Genomic DNA, 19,169 nt, shown 5'->3' with positions numbered 1-19,169 from the left:
ATCCGCCACAAAGCATCCTGGATCCTTGGTGCCAACTGTGAGCGACTGTCAAACGTTGCCCCTCCCCCTGCATGGCCTCGTCCCCCCTCCCCTCCCTTCCCCTCCCTGTTAACAGCCATTGACTCCCCCTCTGACGTCTGCTGACTGATTGATTAAGGTGCAGATTTAAAGACAATAAACACTTTAGTGTTTGATTGCACGTGACTTTGACAAAAAGTAGACAGACCGATGAAGTAAGGCCAGCGCCTTAGTGTTAGGAGCAGAGCTGTCACATAATGTGATAGGAGAGTAAAGCAGGATAAAGAGACGGTTTAGTACCAGACAGCACGAAAAGCCCGCGAGTATTTTGGACTCGCATCAAATCATGTACTGCAGCAAGACTGCAGGCTCATATGCTCCTCTCAAGACACCTTTGGGTCACACTCTTCAAGTGATTTAGTACTGTTTGCGTGCAAGTGTACGTGTGTGTGTATTGCGTGTGTGAGTGTGTGACACCACTGAGAGTCACAGGTCAGTAAGTCAGTGTCCGTCAGCATAATACTTTACAGTATGTATGAGCCTTGGTGCCCAGGAAAATCACCCGAGTTTCCCCTCAACCTTCCAAAGCAACTTGAAAACATGTAGGAGAGTGTTTGCCTGTGTGTGCATGCTCTCTAGGCATGTGTGTGTGCGTGTGTGCGTGTGTGCGTGTGCGCGTGTGTGCGTGTGCGTGTGTGCGTGTGCGTGTGTGCGTGTCTGTGTGTGTGCGTGTGTGCGTGTCTGTGTGTGTGTGTGTGTGTGTGTGTGTGTGTGTGTGTGTGTGTGTGTGTGTGTGTGTGTGTGTGTGTGCCTTAGGGCTGCAGAGGGAGAAAAGTGGGGGAAGTGAGGTCGTTGCTGGAGCACCTGTTCTGTCGATTTGACAGACAAGCCGGCGTGTGCTGGTTCAGCAGGTCGTAGCGAGGGGGAGACAGAGAGGGGAGGTAGAGATGGGTGAGGCAGAGGGGACAGCAAAAGTTGGAGAGGAAGTGTACCCGCAACACTTGGGGAAGTCTTTTGCACCGGGGACGGGAGGCGACCTGGAGCCGACACGGGGGAAACGGAGGGGGAGCAAGGAGGTTGCTGCCATTTTATCTGATGTGGAAAGAAAGATTGACAAGGAGAGCCACTCAATCACACTCAACACAGAGCAGAGATAGCGTCGCATAGGCCAACTACGGTTGCCATGGAACAAAATGGAACAACTAATGGAACACAAAATGAATGGAAACCTAAATTGAATACATCGTTATAGACGGGCGGCTCTTTTGTGCCATTTGCACAGTATGTCGTTATTATAGAATCTCACCTTTGACAGCTTTTTCTCTAATGCCCTGTAAATGCATTTCACACACACACACACACACACACACACACACACACACACACACGCACACACACGCACACACGGATACGTACAAACACACATAACTCACATAACTCACATATAAACACTGACTGCACTGACAGCATGGCATATTATTGTGGGAAAGGTGATGTAATTGCTTATTCCTCTGGTTCCCCTCCATAGACACACCCTCTCTTCCACAGCCTGGATTCCCTGTCTGAATAACACCTGTTACTCTTCTGTCCCTCCCTCCCTCCCACACTCTCTCCCTCACACACACATACAGACTCCATAGTGATAATCCTGCACTGTGTCTGGTGAGCGAGGAGGCTTGCACGCTGTTAACCTTTCCCTTGTGAAATATCATATTTCTCTGTGTAATTATTGACTCATCTTTATGTACAGGACCCAGCAACCCAGAGGCTAGGAAGCATTATACTAGCTTGGAATAAAAGCATATTCATGGGCGATTTCATATGTATGCCAAACCTGCCTCCTTCGCTGCTGAAACTGCAGAGTTTGAATGTAGATCCAGCTCTCCCCGTGCTCGCTGTCTTCTTTCACCCTGGTACAAGTATCCCTCCACCATTTGAGAGAGCTGAGAGGCAGCATAGGGAATGAGCCAGTCCATGCAACACATCATAAGTGTGAGTGTGCCCTCACATGGCTGAACTGTGCAACGACAGAACCAAAAGAAATCCCTCCATGGTTAGTTTAGCTTTCCATCATGTTGGCTCTCAGTGGCATTAATGGGACGTGTGTGATGCAGCGGATATACAACAAACCTATCAAAGAGCCAAATGTATCAAAGAGAGTAAAAAGCTGAAACACGCCAGTCCAACACACTTCATTACATCTGCTGCCTCTCTCTGGTCGTTCATCACTGCGCCTATTCTCATCCCTCGCTCCTCTCCTCCTCTACCTTTATCACTTCAATCACTTGGCCATGTGCCTGGTGCCACTCAGAAGCCCTGCGGCCTGTTCCACTTCACGCAATACAAACACATCAGCCACACACACACACACACACACACAGACACACACAGACCACACAGATTGCTGTCTGCAGTCTGTCCATCATCAATCTGTCTGTCAGTCACTGCACTTTGAAGCTGTGTGTAATCTGGATAGCTACCAACCCTACACACACACACACACACACACACACACACACACACGCACACACACACACACACAACACCTATAATGTAGTGCACACAGATCTCCAGCTGGACTGCTGATCTCACACACTCGGCCGGTTGAATATGCATCATCATCATCATCATCATCATCATCATCATCATTATCATCATGCACTGAGGACCTTGAGTCCAGTGGTGTCAATCAGGGGACCAGAATGTGTTCTGTGTTGCTGACAGAACCGATTGATTTCATGGCCGAACCCTCAGAGTGACCCGAACAATATATACGCAGCACTTCAATGGCCGTGCGTCTACAACAAGAAGGAGCCATTTGTTAGTTAGAGCCACGTTTTTTATGGAGTAGATGAATACTGTTGAGTACTGTAATTAATTAATCAATCAGATGATGTTTGCATTACATTGCAGGGTAACCGCATGAGTTAAATGAATGGGACATTTGTTTAACACCTTGATTGAGGTAAATGTGATTTATTATGTATGTCATGGTAATATATATATATAATATGTTATGTCAAAATAACCATGGGAATGTTTTCATTATATTTAACTAAAACAATTGAAAGTGCTGATGTGAGTTGTTCACGCTCTCATTTATGTCTGTAGATCATACATGTTTTATTGAAAGAAAATCGAAAAGCTTTGAATTATTATATATTTTCAGTGATTTGCAACAGCATACAGTTATGAAAACTCTCGAGACTGTAATATAGTTTTACTTCTTGTATTTTCCAGTTGTATTTCTGTGAACTAGTGAAACTATATGTGGTGTAACCTTGAATTTATGTCATTATGACATTATGTTTATAGCCATTGGATGTTGGGCTCCTGGCAGCTTTATACTTTACTGACAGCTGAGTTGGTGCTGAAAAATGGATACCATGAATATAAGGTAAGGACAGTTTTAAATGTGTTAAACAAAGACAAAGATATATCCATTGAAAGTTGGCAAAAATGAACCAAAATGAACCTGAAATATGACTCACTCAATATACTTAATAGTAGGTGCGTCAGAGTATTGTTTTAAGACAGAACTGTAAAACATCCATCAAATGAGTAAATGACAATGACAGCTGAACATGTTCATAGTATAACATTGTCTTATTTATAATTTGTCTGCGACTCCTTTGTGGACCAGAAAATCTACAACTTGTAACGAACAAGAATCCGTCTCTGAGTTGCAGAGAGGTACAGTCAGTTAAAGGTAAAATAGTGAAAGGAAAATATGCATTAAACATCGACTCTTTCAGTGTTCCCACAGCAAATACTCTCCACTATCTCCAAGAACAGACGGTTAACCTTTGCTCTTAGCACCCTCCACACCTCTCTCCTTCCACGGACCATATACAAGTGACTTTGCAGAACTAAAGTACAATGAAGCTTAGCGCGGGGCCTTTCAGCATGCCGGCGCGTCTCTATTCGCACAATGAGCAAGCGTAGAAATAAGGAATGGGTCGGCCACGAGGAGCCGGTCAGGTCATTTGAGCGATACAGTATTGAATAACTTATCTTGAGCCGAGCTGTTCGGCTCGGTGGCTTAAATGGAGCAGAAAATTGAGTGTGTGCAAAAAAACAGAGGACTCTCCTACAAACTCAATTACTCTCTGGAGACAGTCCGGCAGATATATATCAGGTATCTTCTTCTTTCTTTTTTTTGCTTCACAAAGATCCATGTGAAGTCAGGTCTCATCTTTGGCAATTCATTTAAAGAAGGGTCATCTCTGAAGATCAGCTCAAATTAGAGGAAAGATAAGGCCCTCGTGTTCATGATCAAGGACAGCTATATGTAATTCATATGAAAAGCCACATCCAATATACTTCAATTCGTTAAACATCTGGAAAAGACACCAACCAACATGGAAGAAAGAAATGGTACAAAAGATTACAGTTGACAAAATTTAATTCAAATAAGTTAACATAATTCACATTAAACAACAACAAAAAACTATCTGAATAAAGTGTTTGTTAGAATAACTCAAAAAAACATTTGGTCAAACTCTCACATGATGAGTTACATATTTAAAATTCAACAGCTGCAGAAAAGTTAAAGTAAGCATTTTCCTGTAAAAAAAGTGAATATTGAAATAAAACAAGTGCAAATGACTCACAGTGTCTCTGACGGTAAGAAAGATAGATTACATCTTTCACATAACATAGTGCAGAAGTGCAGCTCTTACAAGTAGTACTCTTTATATACACAGCTAGAGCAGAGGAGTGTTTAGAGCAAATAAGTTATCCTTCTTTTCTGAGCACTTGAGGGTTTTATATTGGGAACGGGGCTTCATGGGTGCACGTTAGCAGTCTAATTAATATTATGAACTCACATAAAAACCATGATTTCAAGCATGAGCTTTCCCATTTCATATACAGTACATGTATGCAACTATTTCATACAGGAAGGCAAACGTCAAAATCAATTATGACTGGCTGAAGTTTTGACCTCGACATGGAATGGGAATAATATACATTCATATAAATAAATTAGCTCAGTGTAAATAAATGAGAACAGTTTAGTGTTAAACCAGAGTTACATATGATCACCCTCCTTCCCTTCACGTTGGGAGTCTATCTGCAGAAAACTCTTTTAAGTTTCCATCTCAGACTCAGAGTTTTCCAAATTGGACACCGTGGAGCTGTACCACTCGGCGCTCTCTTCTTCGTCCTGCACGGCGGATCCCACGCCGCCGCCTCCTCCTCCTCCTCCTCGGTCTCGCCTCTCGTTCAGCATTTCCATGGCTACTTGGTGGTACGGATGTTTGCGTTTGGTGTGTCGGCGTAGCGTGTTGCGCTCTGCGAATCGCGTGTGGCAAAGTTGGCACTGGTAGGGTTTCTCCCCGGTGTGGACCCGTTGGTGGCGCTGGAGCTCACCGGCCTCCCTGAAGCGTTTGGCGCAGATGGGGCACACAAAGTTCCTCTGTCCTGTGTGGATGTGCTTGTGTCTCTGTTGAGGAAAACAGGAAATGTATCAAAGGTCTGTGGAAATATCACTGGGCGCTTTCATCAATGTACCTAGAATCAATGTTTGTATATGAACAATGAATCACATAACCACTTGTACATGAGAGTAGTGATGAACCCATCCAGGCTCATCACCCCTGATTGTTGTGATTTACTGTTTTGGTTCACTCTCGCCGTGCTAATAGCAGCGCTAATAGCAGCGCTAATAGCAGCTGCTTTCAGCTAAATAGCTCTAAAAACCCACTGTGCGCTACCTGCTCGTCACCAAACAGCAGACAAAGTTAGAGACGAGCTCGGGAACATAGCGAAAGTATTTAGCAGCTAAAGCATATTTCCCCCCGGGAGTTGTTGAAAGAGTGAAATAAGAGTGAATATTGTACCTATTCATAAGACACGAACATCAAATTAAAGTTAACATAAGCATTGCACGTTGGCTGGATGTTTAAATAGGTAATTGTTTGCCGACATATTAACTTATTTCAGGTTTAAGTCATTGCACTAATAATTGGTGACATCTGTTCGAGTGACTGATGTTATTACTTGTACTGCTGATGACTTTATAGTTAGAATTATTTTTGCAACTGACCTGCAGATGGCTGGAGCGTTTGAAGGCTTTGCCGCACTGCTGGCAAACGTGAGGCTTCTTCTGCGAGTGCGTGATGGCGTGGCGCTCAAGGTCAGAGAGGTAAAAGAAGACCCGCGGGCACAGCTGGCAGTACATCACCCTGCGGGACGCCATGGCATTGGGTGACCCCTCTGGAGATAGAGGATCCAGCGGGTCAAGATTATCAGAGGGGAGAATGGGTCCGATGGGAGGGGAGGGAGGAGCAGCCGCGGAGAAGTAAAGATGGTCGTCCAGAGGTAAATGTTCTGAGTGGAGGTCAGACGGCTCAAATCGGGGCTCAGAGACTGGTGATTGGGCCTCCGCGCAGGGCTGAGCTAAGGGGTCAACGGTCAAACTAGCAGACTGTGAGTGTGGAGAGGATGTTGTAAAAGTTGATGGCTTGTTGTTTTCCCTTGAGACTTCTTCAGCAGCTATGGCTTCGCTTCCAGGTTTTGAATCAGAAGGGCTGACTTGAGAATGAAGGCGTGCGCTGCGGCGGTCGTTTTGGAGAGCGGGAGAGGACGAACAGCCGGTTAGAGAGGTGAGAACAGAGTTTATATTGGTCACTCCTGACAGGATGTCAGGGGCGTTGTTGGGGCTCAGTCTGATGACGGGGTGGGACAGCGTGGGCAATGGTGATCCCAGCGCGCCGGCCTGACTGGGGGGCAACGGGAGGGAGACGGGGGCCGAGGCTGCCGTGATCTGGGACAACTGACCGGTCGAAGGGTCAAGGACGGCGATAGGGGTGGAGGTAGAGGCAGAGTCACCGGAGAAAGAGGGTACAGGCGAAAGGAGGAGAAACATTGGGTTGGAAGCACCGGAGGAGGTCTGAGTAACTGAAAGGGGAAGTGAGAGACCCACCTGAGCCGAGGAGAGCTGAGGTGAGGAGGAGGAGGAGGAGGAGGAGGATGACAGCAGGAGAATAGGAGTGTTAGAAGAAGGGTTAGTGAGGATCTGAATGGGTTGGGTGGGGATTGATATCACAGCATTAGCCTCCAGAACAGTTTCTAGAGATGGCTCTGCGACATCAGGGGGTTCTGAGTTTGTAATCAAACTCGTGAAGACCTCTGGAGGTTTTGTTCGATCAGCACTTACTGATGGAGAATCCGCAGCAGGGGCTGGTGAGCTGTAGAGATGATCACAAGGTGCATTTAGTGCATTATCTAAACTTTGGCTGAGGCTAGGATCTGCCAACGTGGACAATTGTGGGGACCCCATTGCTTCTCCCTGATCCTCTGAGGTGGAAGCATCGACTTGCGGCACTTTGAGTCCGTCTGGATTGAGCGTGTACGGTATTCCTTCGTCGTCAATGAGAAGAAGGTTGCTCGTGTCACAGTCTATAGAGGAGAGGGAGGTAAAGACAGAGGTAGAGAAGAAGGCGGGGGACAGGAGGGAGTCTTCAAGGGTGTCTGTGGCGTCCATACGCAGCACAGAGACCTCTCCTTCAGTATCATTGTCCTCTTCAACTATATCTCTGTCTCCTTCTCCCTCGTATTCATCTACCTCCATAATAAGCGAGCTCTCGCAGCCAGAGTCCTCCAGGAGGCGTTCACACCTCCTCTCTCTTTTCTTGGGCAAACTCAGGTCCAGAGGTTCTGTCTGTTCCTCCATTCCCATTTCATCAAACGTCAAACAAGACTTAAAATCCATATCTTTCAAAATTAGAGGAATATTTTCCTCAATGTGTTTCTCTGTAGTTTCCTCTTTAACTCCTTTCAGGCTCAATATTTTAACAGTATTAGTGCTTGAAATTAAAGGTGTTTCTGACCCATCAGTGTGAATGATTTGAACACCTGAAACATGTTTCTCTTTGCACATCGTTTCCTCGTGGATTGATTCTGGCTTAGCTTCCTCAGTCGTATGATAAGTGACTTCTTCTTCATTCTTAACAGCAGATATTAGGATTTTACAGTTTGTTTCTGCTCCAGCTGGGACCAAAACAGGTCTTCTAAAATGTGAGTGAGCAAAGTCTTTGGTCGGGCTGATGGCAGAGTTTGTGATTGGCCTGTTGCACCGTGGGGGCACAACAATTTTGAGTCGGATAGGTTGGCTGCGTAACACAGGCACTCCAGTCTTTACTGTGATTGGCTGTCTGAACACACCAATCGTTCTTGTTTCCTGAGAGGCTGGCTTAGAAGTCCCGCCCACCTCTGGCTTATTCCCATTGATTGATGGAGCAGACTGCCTGATGGTTAGTGCTTCTTTATCAGGGCACGGCTCGGGGCTACCTGGTACAGTACAGCGTGAGGTTTCTTCCTTTGGGTCCAAAAAGCCCTCTGTCGCTGGCCCTGATCCCTCTGCACGGTGGCTGCCATTTTGGACATCCAGGCTGCCCCTGGTCAGGACTGAAGCCAACTGAGAATCCATTTTGGCGCATACCCATTTATATTTCTATAAAATTGGAATAAAACAATGAATTAGAAACTCCGAGTATCACCATTGGAATAGAAGTGAGCACATGCCGTGGTGTCAAAGTAAAGGAATTAAATAAATAACCCGGGATGGCTCAGAAACTCAAAGTCTCAGCGGTGATTATTGGGGTCAAGTTGAGTGCAAAAGCTAATAATCCTGATCGTCAGATGTGATATGACTAACAGCCTGTAGGCTACATGAGCCCCCCCCCCCCCCACACACACACACACACACACACTCCCCAGTCCGACATGGGGAGCGACCCCTTCACCCTGCTCGGCTTCACGCCGTCAGCTTTTTTGTTTGTGTTGGTTTCCTTTTATGATCAGAAATGATAGCTCAGCGAATTTCCTTCCCGAGGGGTCGAGCGGAGTATCCGATCATTCAAGTAAACGCACCGGAACACAGGAGGGTCCGACTGATGTCGGCGAAATAGCATTTCCTGTCTCACACACACCACTTGTATCGTGCACATGCAAATACTTGACGCCTTGAAAACAATATTCATATTGCAAACAGCAGCCCGTTGTCAAATGTGTCTGTGGGGGGGGGGGGTTAAAGGAGCGCTGTCTGTGGAGGACGCCATTACGCACAGTCCTAGGTCCGAAACGCCAATCTGAGTGTGGTGCGTGACGACATGCCGACTGCTCTCGGACCCGGGACGACGCCGTCGCTATAACGCGTCGGTCGGAGAAGAGAAACGTGTATATTTACAGCCAGTCGCGGTGAGGAACGGATCCTTCCCTTCGCCCCGGAGCTCCCTCGGACCCGCAGCCAGCCATTTTAGAGTCGAGGGTCCGAGACACCGAGAGCGCAACCCCAACGGCAGCCCGAGGATAAACTTTCACCGGCGCGCGCGCACGCGATCATTTACGGCAGCTCGGCCGTCAGAGCCGGCGGAGGACGCGCCGGACGCTCTCCCGATGCGTTAGAAACTGTCTCGTAAACTCTCCTCCACCCATACACTCGCTGCGTAGGGACTGGCTTACCCGTGCCGAGGATATTTCCGGAGCACCAAATATGACTGTGCAGTGTTAAAAAAAAAAAAAAAAAAAAAAAAGGGTGATGCTGCGAATGCCGAGGGAGGGAGGGGTCAAGGGGAGTTGCTATGGTGTCGCAGCCTACCGGGTCCGACCAGTAGCCATGTTCAGCCTATGAGTACGTTGAACCTGCAGCCCGAGGAGGCACGAGGAGGGAGGAAGGAGGACTTCGTGTGTCGCGTAAAGAAAGTCAGGGAGCGAGCCCGATTTGACATCACTTTATTTCACATCGATAAAAAAAAATTAAAAAAAACTTACAAGCCTCAAGACTTGATGCGTCAACAGAAGGAAAAGAAAGACCACACACAGTGAAATGTCACAGAGTCGAGCCGTTATGAGTTATTAAGCCACAGTGAGCAAGCATGTGATATAGGGTGTTTTCATGCTTTATATATGCATCCTCACATGGATGCATTGGCTCGAGCTGGACGAGGATCAAGGTAATACTTGAGGGGTCGGCAGATTATAATTAGTTTGAGAGGATGAGATGGGGACAAAGGCCACAGGCACTGTTCAACCACCGTGAAGCCACAAGCACAGGAGCCACGAATACGTCTTAACACCGATAGTTTAAGGGTGATGCTGAGTGTCAGAAGGTGTTCACGGTGCGACACAGTGTCATGAGTGTCGGACCGGTCAAGGTCTTCACTCCACGTCATTCGGCTCGCACACTTCAATCTCTGAGACCAGCCGGTGAGGGAAGAGTTTGAACTGCAACCACGTGGGCTCTGAAGAACAAAGACAAGGTGCAGGGAAATTGCAAAAAGGTAAATAATGTGAATCAACACCCCTCATATTATTCTGACTGACATGCTGAAACAGATCCAGACAGCAGAAGGCCTGTGTGGGAGGTCCAGGGTGTTTACCAAGGTAGCAGGCTGGCGGCTGCAGCTTTCCATCAAAGCAGGCCTGGGTTGCAATGAAGCTGCACTGCTTACTAGGGTGTCTGCAGTAGAACGTCACATGTTCCCCGTGAGGAACCACGGCATCTGTCACGTCAAAGGGCCAGCGCTTCACTCCGCCGACCACCACGCGGCTTCGCTCAGCAGGGATGAGACAGCGAGCTGTGAGAAAGATCAACGAGGTATGAAAGTGTGATACACATTCTGGCTTGTATGTGGACACTTGTTAGTATCAAGGACACTGGATGTGTGTACAATGCACATTTTATAGCATTGTTTTTGAAGGTGCAATGACATCTGCAAGAAAGTTTTGTAATGGCTTAAATACATCCTTATTTAAACGTGTCAAAATCATTAAAACATTCCTCACCTCTGCAGTGTGGCGGTGATGCACTCCAGCTCCCATTCGACAGGCAGGTGACCTTCTGGGGTCCATCCAGCAGGAAGTTCTTTTTACAGAGGTAGTGGATGTCAAAGCCAACTTCATATTCAGTCTTCTGGACAGCCACCACGTAGCCCTGCTCCACCTCTCGAGGAGGCTGGCAGTACACTTCTAAGAGAAGAGCACATTATCCGTCTGCTTATTCAGGGGATGCACTAACATTTATCAGAGAGCCCCTGATTTACTGGTCTCAAAGGTGGTCTTTGATACGAGATCGGGAGCTAACAGCGCTAACAGTGCTGCCGGAGGGGGAACCGCCACTTCTACGACGACAACGTCATTCAGGACGACGTTAACAGCTAAAAGCACACGCAACAAACCCGGCTTTGTCAACAAAGCAAGGAGCAGCTCGGACAACAACACACTCGGAGGGAAAGCAAGGTCCTTCTCTGCACAGGTCGAGATTACTCCACTATATCTTTACATAGTAAATAGTTGTTTGCAGCTATATTAATGGTCTGCATCCTGTTTATTGCACCTTTAACCCGGAATCTTGAAACTGCAACAATGTCCTTTTTCTCTGCTTCTTATCCTTACTTCCTTTCAACAGCAGCAGGCCATGCAATGCCAGGTCTGGCCACAAGATGGCAGAAAATAACTACGAAATAGAGCAGTAGGTGATGAAACGTGAACACTTGATGGGGTTCGTGTTTTTCTGTCTGTCTCCTTCTTTAATTCACTCTTCTTCTATTTCTTTTTTTTGGGTGCATATCTGCACCAACATGTGAACGTAATGCACACAACAAATACATGAACATCCATACAAGGTCAACAGTCCCTCAGTCCATTCACTCACACATCTCTCCTGCTAACCTTGAAAGATGCACACACATACCTGCTCACACACACACACACATACACACACACGGCTTGTGCAACATACAATGCTCTTACTTTTACAGATGGGGTGAGGATCCTGCCAGGTTTGATTATCCTGACAGAAGTTTTCACTGCTCCCCACTATATCGGCCCTGCAGGAGAGAAGCGAGAGCGTGATGGAGACAGATGGCAGATGGTTTCTCTTTTACACTCTGTCTATCTCTTTCCGAGTGTCTGAATTGTGTGCACAGTTCTGGCTGACATCCACTCTGGCTCGTCTTATCATGTGGATGAGTCAGTGTGTAAAGGGAAGTCAATACAAGATAGACTGTAATGACCTAGTTAGCTCAATGGAGAGATATTCAGCGAGGAGATCAAAATGAATTCCCTGCCATTCATCGCTAATCACTAAACATTCCCCAACACCTCTCCCACAGCTGTGGGAAGTAACTAAGTTCATTTACTCAGGTACTTTCTCACAATTTTGAAATGCTTTAGTTGAGTATTTCAGTCTTATGCTACTTCATACCTCTACTCCTTTACTTTTACTTCGCTACATTTATCTCACAGCTGTAGTTATTAGTTACTTTTCGGTTTAGGACTTTCCATAAAAATAAAAATAAAATGATACACTTATAACATTTTAAGATAAAAATTATCTTGTGAGCCTTTGAATGGGGCCAGACAACAGATCAGGATTCACTGGATTGAAGTGATAAACTGTGTGTATATATATATATATATATATATATATATATATATATATATATATATATATATATATATATATATATATACTGCTATTTTACTTATATTACTTATGTAGCCCCAACTGGCTACAGCAGTAAAATTCAGCATATGCATAAATACCTCAGTCTCTATGACTGTCAGATTTGATATATCTGTCATTTTTCTGCAGAATAAGTATTTATTTGTTAGTACTTTGTATTTAAGTAGGATTTCAAATTAAAGTCATGTTTAATGTTGTGTTGGTACTTTTACTTAAGAAAAGAGGACTTCTTCCATCACAGCTCTCCTGTAATCAAGCCATCCCTCCGCTTCATGCCTCATCTTCACACTCCATCCCCGTCTTCTCACTTCCTCCATTTGTACCTTCGAATCATTTTAGGTTTTCATAGCCTCTGCCCACGCACTCGCTTAACCTCCCACCATCCCCCATCTCTCACCCAGACCGGCAGGTGTAGCGGATAGAAGTTCCTGCTGTAGCGTCGCCCTGGATGCTGAAGGTGTTGATGATCTCCTCGGGCAGAGGGCAGGTTTGGGCAGCAGCAGGTTCTTCAGATGACAGAGTCTCTGTTGGTCAAAGAAGAACAAAAGGTTGAAGAATGTATTGGCAGGTCCTTTGCTTCAGTGAAAGTACTGTTAAAAATACTTCAGCACAAGTACTGGTCCTGCATTAAAGAAGAAATATACCCAAGCCAGCAGAAAAGCAGTCAGACCAGCCTTCAGTTACTTTTATGTAATATTTTTCATCAGTGAGGTTGCATCTCCCCATAGCAGTGAGGAATGTGCCTCGGTGGATTAGTTCTGTACGAAAGTACAATTTTAAGGTACTTTACTTCGCTTGAGTAAATCCAAATTAATCAAATCAAATTAATAGTTTTAATAATGTTCCTCACTTCTGCAGCAGTTCAGTTGCAAATATGGTACTTTTTTACTCCACATGATGACTAGTTACTTTGCAGATTAAAACTATAATCACAAAACCTATGAATCTTTTTTTAACATATTGTGCATTGTCACAGATTACTACCAAACGGTGTAAAATTATTAAAGCTCCTTCTCGACTACTGCACTTAAATGCTCATAATTATTTAAATATTAAATCACAGTAACACTTTACTTTAAATCCCTCTATTTAGCATCGGATGAGCCGATATAAGGACATTTTAAGTGTTTCATAAGGCTGCATTTTATATATCATTACAACTGTGTCTTATAATATGATCATTCATTATCTGTTTAACCTACCAGAGGAATAATAGCTGTTGACACGTATATATATCTTACTTGTAGGGGAGTACTTTCACATTGTCGTATTACTACTTTTACGAAGTAAAGGATCTGAATAATTCCTGCCACTGCCCTGAATCGACAATGACGTGTGTGAAGCTCCTCAGTGAAAACACTTAATGTGCATTTGTGTTTCAAAGACATAAACACGATCCAATACATGTCCACGATTACAAACACCAACACAGAAAACACAACGGAATCAGCATGCGGCTGAAAGGTGTGGATGTGATTCAGCAGGTGACAACCAGTAGCGAGGAGAGAAGGCCTCCTTTGAACCGTGTTAACCAGGGTTTCTATTTATTTTGTAAAACACAGAGGCATTACACTCCATGTCTTGTTCTATTTAAGTTGAAATAACCCTTCTTAGGTAATAAATCAAAGTGCGATCAGCAGGTGAAGCTCACAGCTATATATCCGTGATTGTATAACACCTGGCACTGCTCATTCCTGGAAGTTTTGAGTGCCTCACGCTTGTGGAAATATAAATATCAAGAGTGGTGCTTGGAGAGAAGCTGGAGCGACCCGAGCTCCATCAAGCGAGGGGTTTCGGAGCTGAATGCGGCTTTGAAAGGAAGAGGCAGCTCTTGCCTGAGGGCTGTCTTAGGTATCCGAAACCGAGAAACGTTAATATAAGAATGTAAAGGGACCTATGGGAGAGGGAGAGTTACGAGTCTTGTTTGGCTGCAGATGAGAGCCCGAAGCTCAGTTCTGTTTTCACATATCGCCCTTCTCCTGCCTCTTCTACCGCTGCCACCTACACACGCTGCTGCACCAAACTGCGATGAAGCAGGTATATCAAATTCATCTTTTTCAAAAAAAAATTACAAAACAGGGATTTTTGAAAGATCCACAATGTAGAAGATACACAACAATCTGATTGAGCCCAGAGATGTAAAAGGTTTGTGTTTTTACTTGTGTTTTTCTCCCCCACACACACACACACACACACACACACAGATGCAGCACGCATCACAAACCAAATAGCCTCGGGCTGCATGCTTGTCCTTGGCTCCCATTGTAGAGAGACCTTATCAGAGGCCTCATATGGAAGAGGATGAGAGGAGAAAGAAATGAGAGGAAAAGAGGACGAGAGAAGAGAGCAGAGGAGAGGAGAGCAGGGAACAGAAAGGCCTCGAGCAGCATGAGCAAGAGAGCTCTCTGACTCTCCTGACTGTGATCTGTCGCCCACACACACACACACACACACACACACTTACACATGTGCAATCCGCCCCCCCAAACACATACACATCTAATGTATACAGAAAAAATTCTACCTCTCTACCTCTCTCCCAAAAACACGCACACACACACACACACAAACACACACACACTCATGGCAGACGCACATTCACACCCGCTCTGTGCCACTTTGACAGTGATCGGCCGCCCACGGCCTCTCAACAGGCATGAAGGAGCTCGACTCACACTCTAACACACATGCAAAGGACACACACAATACAAGCGCTCACACACGTTCAAAACCCACCTACCTTCTGCCTGTCTCTCAGCAGGAGGATATACTCTACGAGAAAGAGACAACGCTGAGACTCGTATCCTTATTTAACATCTTTGAACAGATACAAAATCAGGAGCGTGAGACCCAGCAGGGTTGAGGATTCCTAAGAAAGCATATTTACTGTAGCTCCATGGCGTTTGATTAATGCAGGACTCAGACCCACGGAGTGTATTGTTCTTTTCAGAGATGTCAGGTTGACTGTGTGTTGATGAGATGAGTCGAGACACTCAGAAGTATTGATGGCTTTACTTCATGGCACAGCAGTCATAAGGCGGCTCAACACATTTTGCCTTTTGAGGGCCACTTATTCAGATGTATCTTTTTGTTGTTGTTCTATATTTAGACCAACGGGAAGTTGAAACAGACTGAACCGCATGTTAATCTCGGGGCTCAGAAGTACTTTGGTTGTAAATTAACTTTCAGACACTAGGTCCTTTGTGTCCTTTGTCAGCTATGCTTTTGTTTAAATGTGTTGACCTCTCTGTTCGGGCCCCTTTGGCCGAGATAAGTGCATCTTTAAATCAAAACTGGTCACATGTCAGTTTTAGGTTAATTAAAAGATTGCACAAGATCTCGGGCAAACACAAGAGTAACGCTTACGATTCATTTATAATCTTAGATTTGTATTGAAACTGTGTTCAAGAAGTTGTGATTCATCTTGATATAAATAATTTGGGTTTGTGTATTGTATTGCCATTTCACATAATCTACAACTGAATACACCTTACAGTCTAATTTGAAGTCTGATGATGTAACATGGTCCACAGAATGAACAAACAGAGTTAACTACACATGTATAGAAACATACAATATAAATGAATGGGCTGTGGTGTACTGCAAACACCACACACACGTCCATGTGCATCCATATGATCTTCATACACACACAGGTTTGTTCAGCTTTCCTCTCCTCTTTAAATTATCAACAGTTCATCTATAAAATCTTCCTACAGCCAATATGAACAACTAAAGCTCTGGTTGCTATGGTGATTAGGAGAATAGGTCCCAGTTGTGCAATGTCTCGGCCGACACAACCACAGACAGGTTTCATTCCTGAATCTCTCTCTCTCTCTCTCTCTCTCTCTCTCTCTCTCTCTCTCTCTCTCTCTCTCTCTCTCTCTCTCTTTCTGTCTGTCTCTCTCTCACTTTCTGTCTCTCTCGCTCTCTTTCTGTATGTCTGTCTCTCTCTCTTTCTGTCTGACTCTCTCTCTATCTCTGTCTGTCTGTCTCTCTCTTTCTCTCTCTTTCTGTCTGTCTGTCTGTCTGTCTCTCTCTCTCTCTCTCTCTTTCTGTCTGTCTGTCTGTCTCTCTCTCTCTCTCTTTCTGTCTGTCTGTCTGTCTGTCTCTCTATCTCTGTCTGTCTGTCTCTCTCTCTATTTCTGTCTGTCTGTCTGTCTGTCTCTCTCTCTCTTTCTGTCTGACTGCATTGCATAACCACTAATTCACAATAAAAGCTATAGGTGTAATCCTCGCCCCCATCATGGACCTAAACACATGAACTGTACACATGCCGTCAAACTGCTGCTTTGGTGAAAGAACAGAGACAATATTACATTTGAGAAAGTAACAAATACCACAGTAACATTGTTATGAATTCATTGTTAGAAAAGCTGACGTGAAGCGAGAAAGAACATTTTGCTGTCGAACTCAAACCCACCTGTGCAGATGGGCTCATCCCCACTCCATTGTCGGTCGCCTTGACAACGGCGAATACTGGCATCCAAGCCATTGGGCAACGCGAAGCCTGGCTTGCAGCGCACTTCAAGCAGGGCGGAAAAGGAGTGAGTGGGAGAGAGGAGGCGAGCCTCTGAGTTTTCACTGGGGGGCAGAGGCCAGGGACAAGTCCGACCTGAGGAGAAAAGAGACGATCTCAGAATGAGCTGCATTGTTCAAATGGCACTAATGAGGCCGTATAACTAGACGATGCATTCACCCACTTTTACAACGCACCACATAACACGAAGCTCAGGATCAGCACTGACACTTTGTGCACGACCAAGGCTTTTATTTTCCAGGAAAACACACACAGATGTATATTGGTACAGCTGCGTTTAGACACACACACACACACACACACACGCACACACAGCCCACAATAGTGTTCACAGTGACAACTGAAGACACACATGCATACACATCGTTACCTGGAGCCACACAGCTGAGACCACACTGGCCGTCACACAGGCACTGGCGCTTGTTGCCACAGTCCCGGTCAGCTTTGCAGGGCCGAGGACACGTCCTCCTGCTCTCCTCTCCCAGAAGTCTATCCGGACACAACCCTGTTGTGGTACCACACATAACATCACAGTAAATGTCCCTTTGTTAGCTTCTTCCCCTCGTAAAAAAATGCAAACGCTAAGGGCTCTAATGAGATTGTGTTTGCCAACTCTGCTTTGTTTTCTGTTTCAAGGAATGGGAATTCACTGTGGGTGGCCGGGCCAACAGTTGCCACCCAGGTTGCCAGATGAGTAAGTATTTAGGTGGAAGGCTTTATTGCACTTTGACATTCAGCTATCTTGTATTTTTACAGGAAAGTGAGTGTTGTCGTGCTTCTGCGAAAAGTGTTTTGTGTGTTTTATCAAGATGAGTAAGTTTGTCAAAAATGTAGAAAGTAATATTTAAACAGAATCAGTGTGTAGGAATATTCTGTAACCCCTCCTCATTTCCCTGCCTTCTCCATATGTATTCCATCATATACCATAAAAACTAATTCCCCACTTATGTTACTTTGCAACGTTGCCAACATCGACACACCCTCAATGTGCAGAACATTTGAGGGGGAGAGAAGGGGGAAAGGGGTGAGTCGGACAGGGTTCCCTATTATTCATTTTTGTGTTGCCACTGTATTGACTCTGCCCAAAGCCATGTGACCACAAACACACATTATCATCCCTGAATAGCATGGACATGGTGAACTGTGCATACATGTAGCAGCTATGATATTAGAACCATCCAAAGTTACTGCACATCATGAAACTGGAGTTATGGAGGTCCGAGACTCTCCTTTGAGGGTGTGTGAAAGGCCAATAATCAGATATGGGATCCCATAATTAAAAAACAACTCAAACAAAAACCACAGAAAACATACTTAATTAAAGGACTTACGGGACTTACCAATGTTTAGTGGGGTATTGGAAATCCCAACTATAACATTTGTCTAATTCATCATGAACATTATCAATTCAACTAACTTCTTTTCAGTCAGCACTATAATCATCAACCATCCAAACGGCCTTATTTATTAGTCCATTGCATTTTAAAGTGCAGCTGTTGAACTGATTATTGCCCCGTCCCAAGTCCTGATATGATCATCTTTACATTCAAATACAATCTGCAGAGCAACAAAGCAAAAAAGAGGAAAGTCCAGAGTATTTAGTGATAGTCCAGCTGCGTCCATCGTGTGTGCTCAGGCTCAGAGCCCTCCCAGGTGTGAGTGAGGGCTGGAGTCACAGGGCCTACCTGATTCCTGTGGGGACACCTCTCCAGTCAGAGCCCAGAGGGACAGCAGCAGCAGCAGGGCACAGTCCATCCTTGAAGCCAGACCTCAGACGATATGAGGGAGGGGTGTGCAGACACAGCATTTTAAGGAAGGGGAACAAAGGGTGGGTGGGTGGTTGGGTGGGGGGTACTACCAGGAACACACATCTGGTTTGCGTTGAGGAAGAGAACATTGGGGAAAATTCCAGGCTGAAGGACCTTTCACCCATTTCAGTTGAATTAGCAGATAAAGGGGCCGATATGTACACACACACACACACACACACACACCCACGCACACAATAAACAAGGAATTCTAACAACCGAGGAAGTTGATGAACTTCTTCTGATATCAGATGCTCTCCTACGCATCCAACATCGCAACCGGTTGAGACTTATAGATTCAATAATTCAGTACACACACTTATTTCGAATG

At 45.2% G+C, this 19,169-nt stretch overlaps 2 protein-coding genes across 4 annotated transcripts; both read right to left on the bottom strand.

The window, feature by feature from the left end:
- Positions 1-4,407: 4,407 nt before the first annotated feature.
- Positions 4,408-9,542, bottom strand: LOC117745662 (zinc finger protein 236). 3 transcript variants are annotated; one of them, XM_034554139.1, is made up of 3 exons: positions 9,212-9,504; positions 6,068-8,476; positions 4,408-5,464 (listed from the first exon to the last, which is right to left on the bottom strand). In XM_034554139.1, exons 2-3 carry the CDS (start codon positions 8,450-8,452, stop codon positions 5,108-5,110), a joined length of 2,742 nt encoding a protein of 913 aa, XP_034410030.1. In that variant the 5' UTR covers positions 8,453-8,476; positions 9,212-9,504; the 3' UTR covers positions 4,408-5,107. The 3 variants fall into 3 exon arrangements, with proteins under 3 accessions (XP_034410030.1, XP_034410029.1, XP_034410028.1); XM_034554138.1 differs by having other exon boundaries at positions 4,477-5,464; positions 9,487-9,542; XM_034554137.1 differs by having other exon boundaries at positions 4,477-5,464; positions 9,091-9,503.
- Positions 9,543-9,740: 198 nt separating this feature from the next.
- On the bottom strand, positions 9,741-18,831 carry ntd5 (ntl-dependent gene 5). The gene is made up of 8 exons (XM_034554453.1): positions 18,716-18,831; positions 17,401-17,535; positions 16,914-17,105; positions 12,888-13,014; positions 11,776-11,852; positions 10,810-10,992; positions 10,404-10,601; positions 9,741-10,265 (listed from the first exon to the last, which is right to left on the bottom strand). Exons 1-8 carry the CDS (start codon positions 18,783-18,785, stop codon positions 10,183-10,185), a joined length of 1,065 nt encoding a protein of 354 aa, XP_034410344.1. The 5' UTR covers positions 18,786-18,831; the 3' UTR covers positions 9,741-10,182.
- Positions 18,832-19,169: the final 338 nt, after the last annotated feature.

This window comes from Cyclopterus lumpus, chromosome 16, assembly GCF_009769545.1.
Source record: "Cyclopterus lumpus isolate fCycLum1 chromosome 16, fCycLum1.pri, whole genome shotgun sequence".
Lineage (NCBI taxonomy): Eukaryota > Metazoa > Chordata > Actinopteri > Perciformes > Cyclopteridae > Cyclopterus > Cyclopterus lumpus.
This window is presented reverse-complemented; position numbering and strand designations above follow the sequence as displayed.

What these genes read in the sequence shown, in the direction of transcription:
- LOC117745662 (XM_034554138.1), bottom strand. Translation starts at nt 8,452, where the DNA reads ATGGATTCTCAGTTGGCTTCAGTCCTGACCAGGGGCAGCCTGGATGTC. An exon ending in AACGCTCCAGCCATCTGCAG is followed by an intron (nt 5,465 to 6,067) that starts GTCAGTTGCAAA and finishes TTTCCTCAACAG; the next exon opens with AGACACAAGCACATCCACAC.
- ntd5 (XM_034554453.1), bottom strand. Translation starts at nt 18,785, where the DNA reads ATGGACTGTGCCCTGCTGCTGCTGCTGTCCCTCTGGGCTCTGACTGGA. An exon ending in GGATGAGCCCATCTGCACAG is followed by an intron (nt 13,015 to 16,913) that starts GTGGGTTTGAGT and finishes TTTGACCAACAG; the next exon opens with AGACTCTGTCATCTGAAGAA. An exon ending in TCCTCACCCCATCTGTAAAA is followed by an intron (nt 10,993 to 11,775) that starts GTAAGAGCATTG and finishes CTCTTCTCTTAG; the next exon opens with AAGTGTACTGCCAGCCTCCT.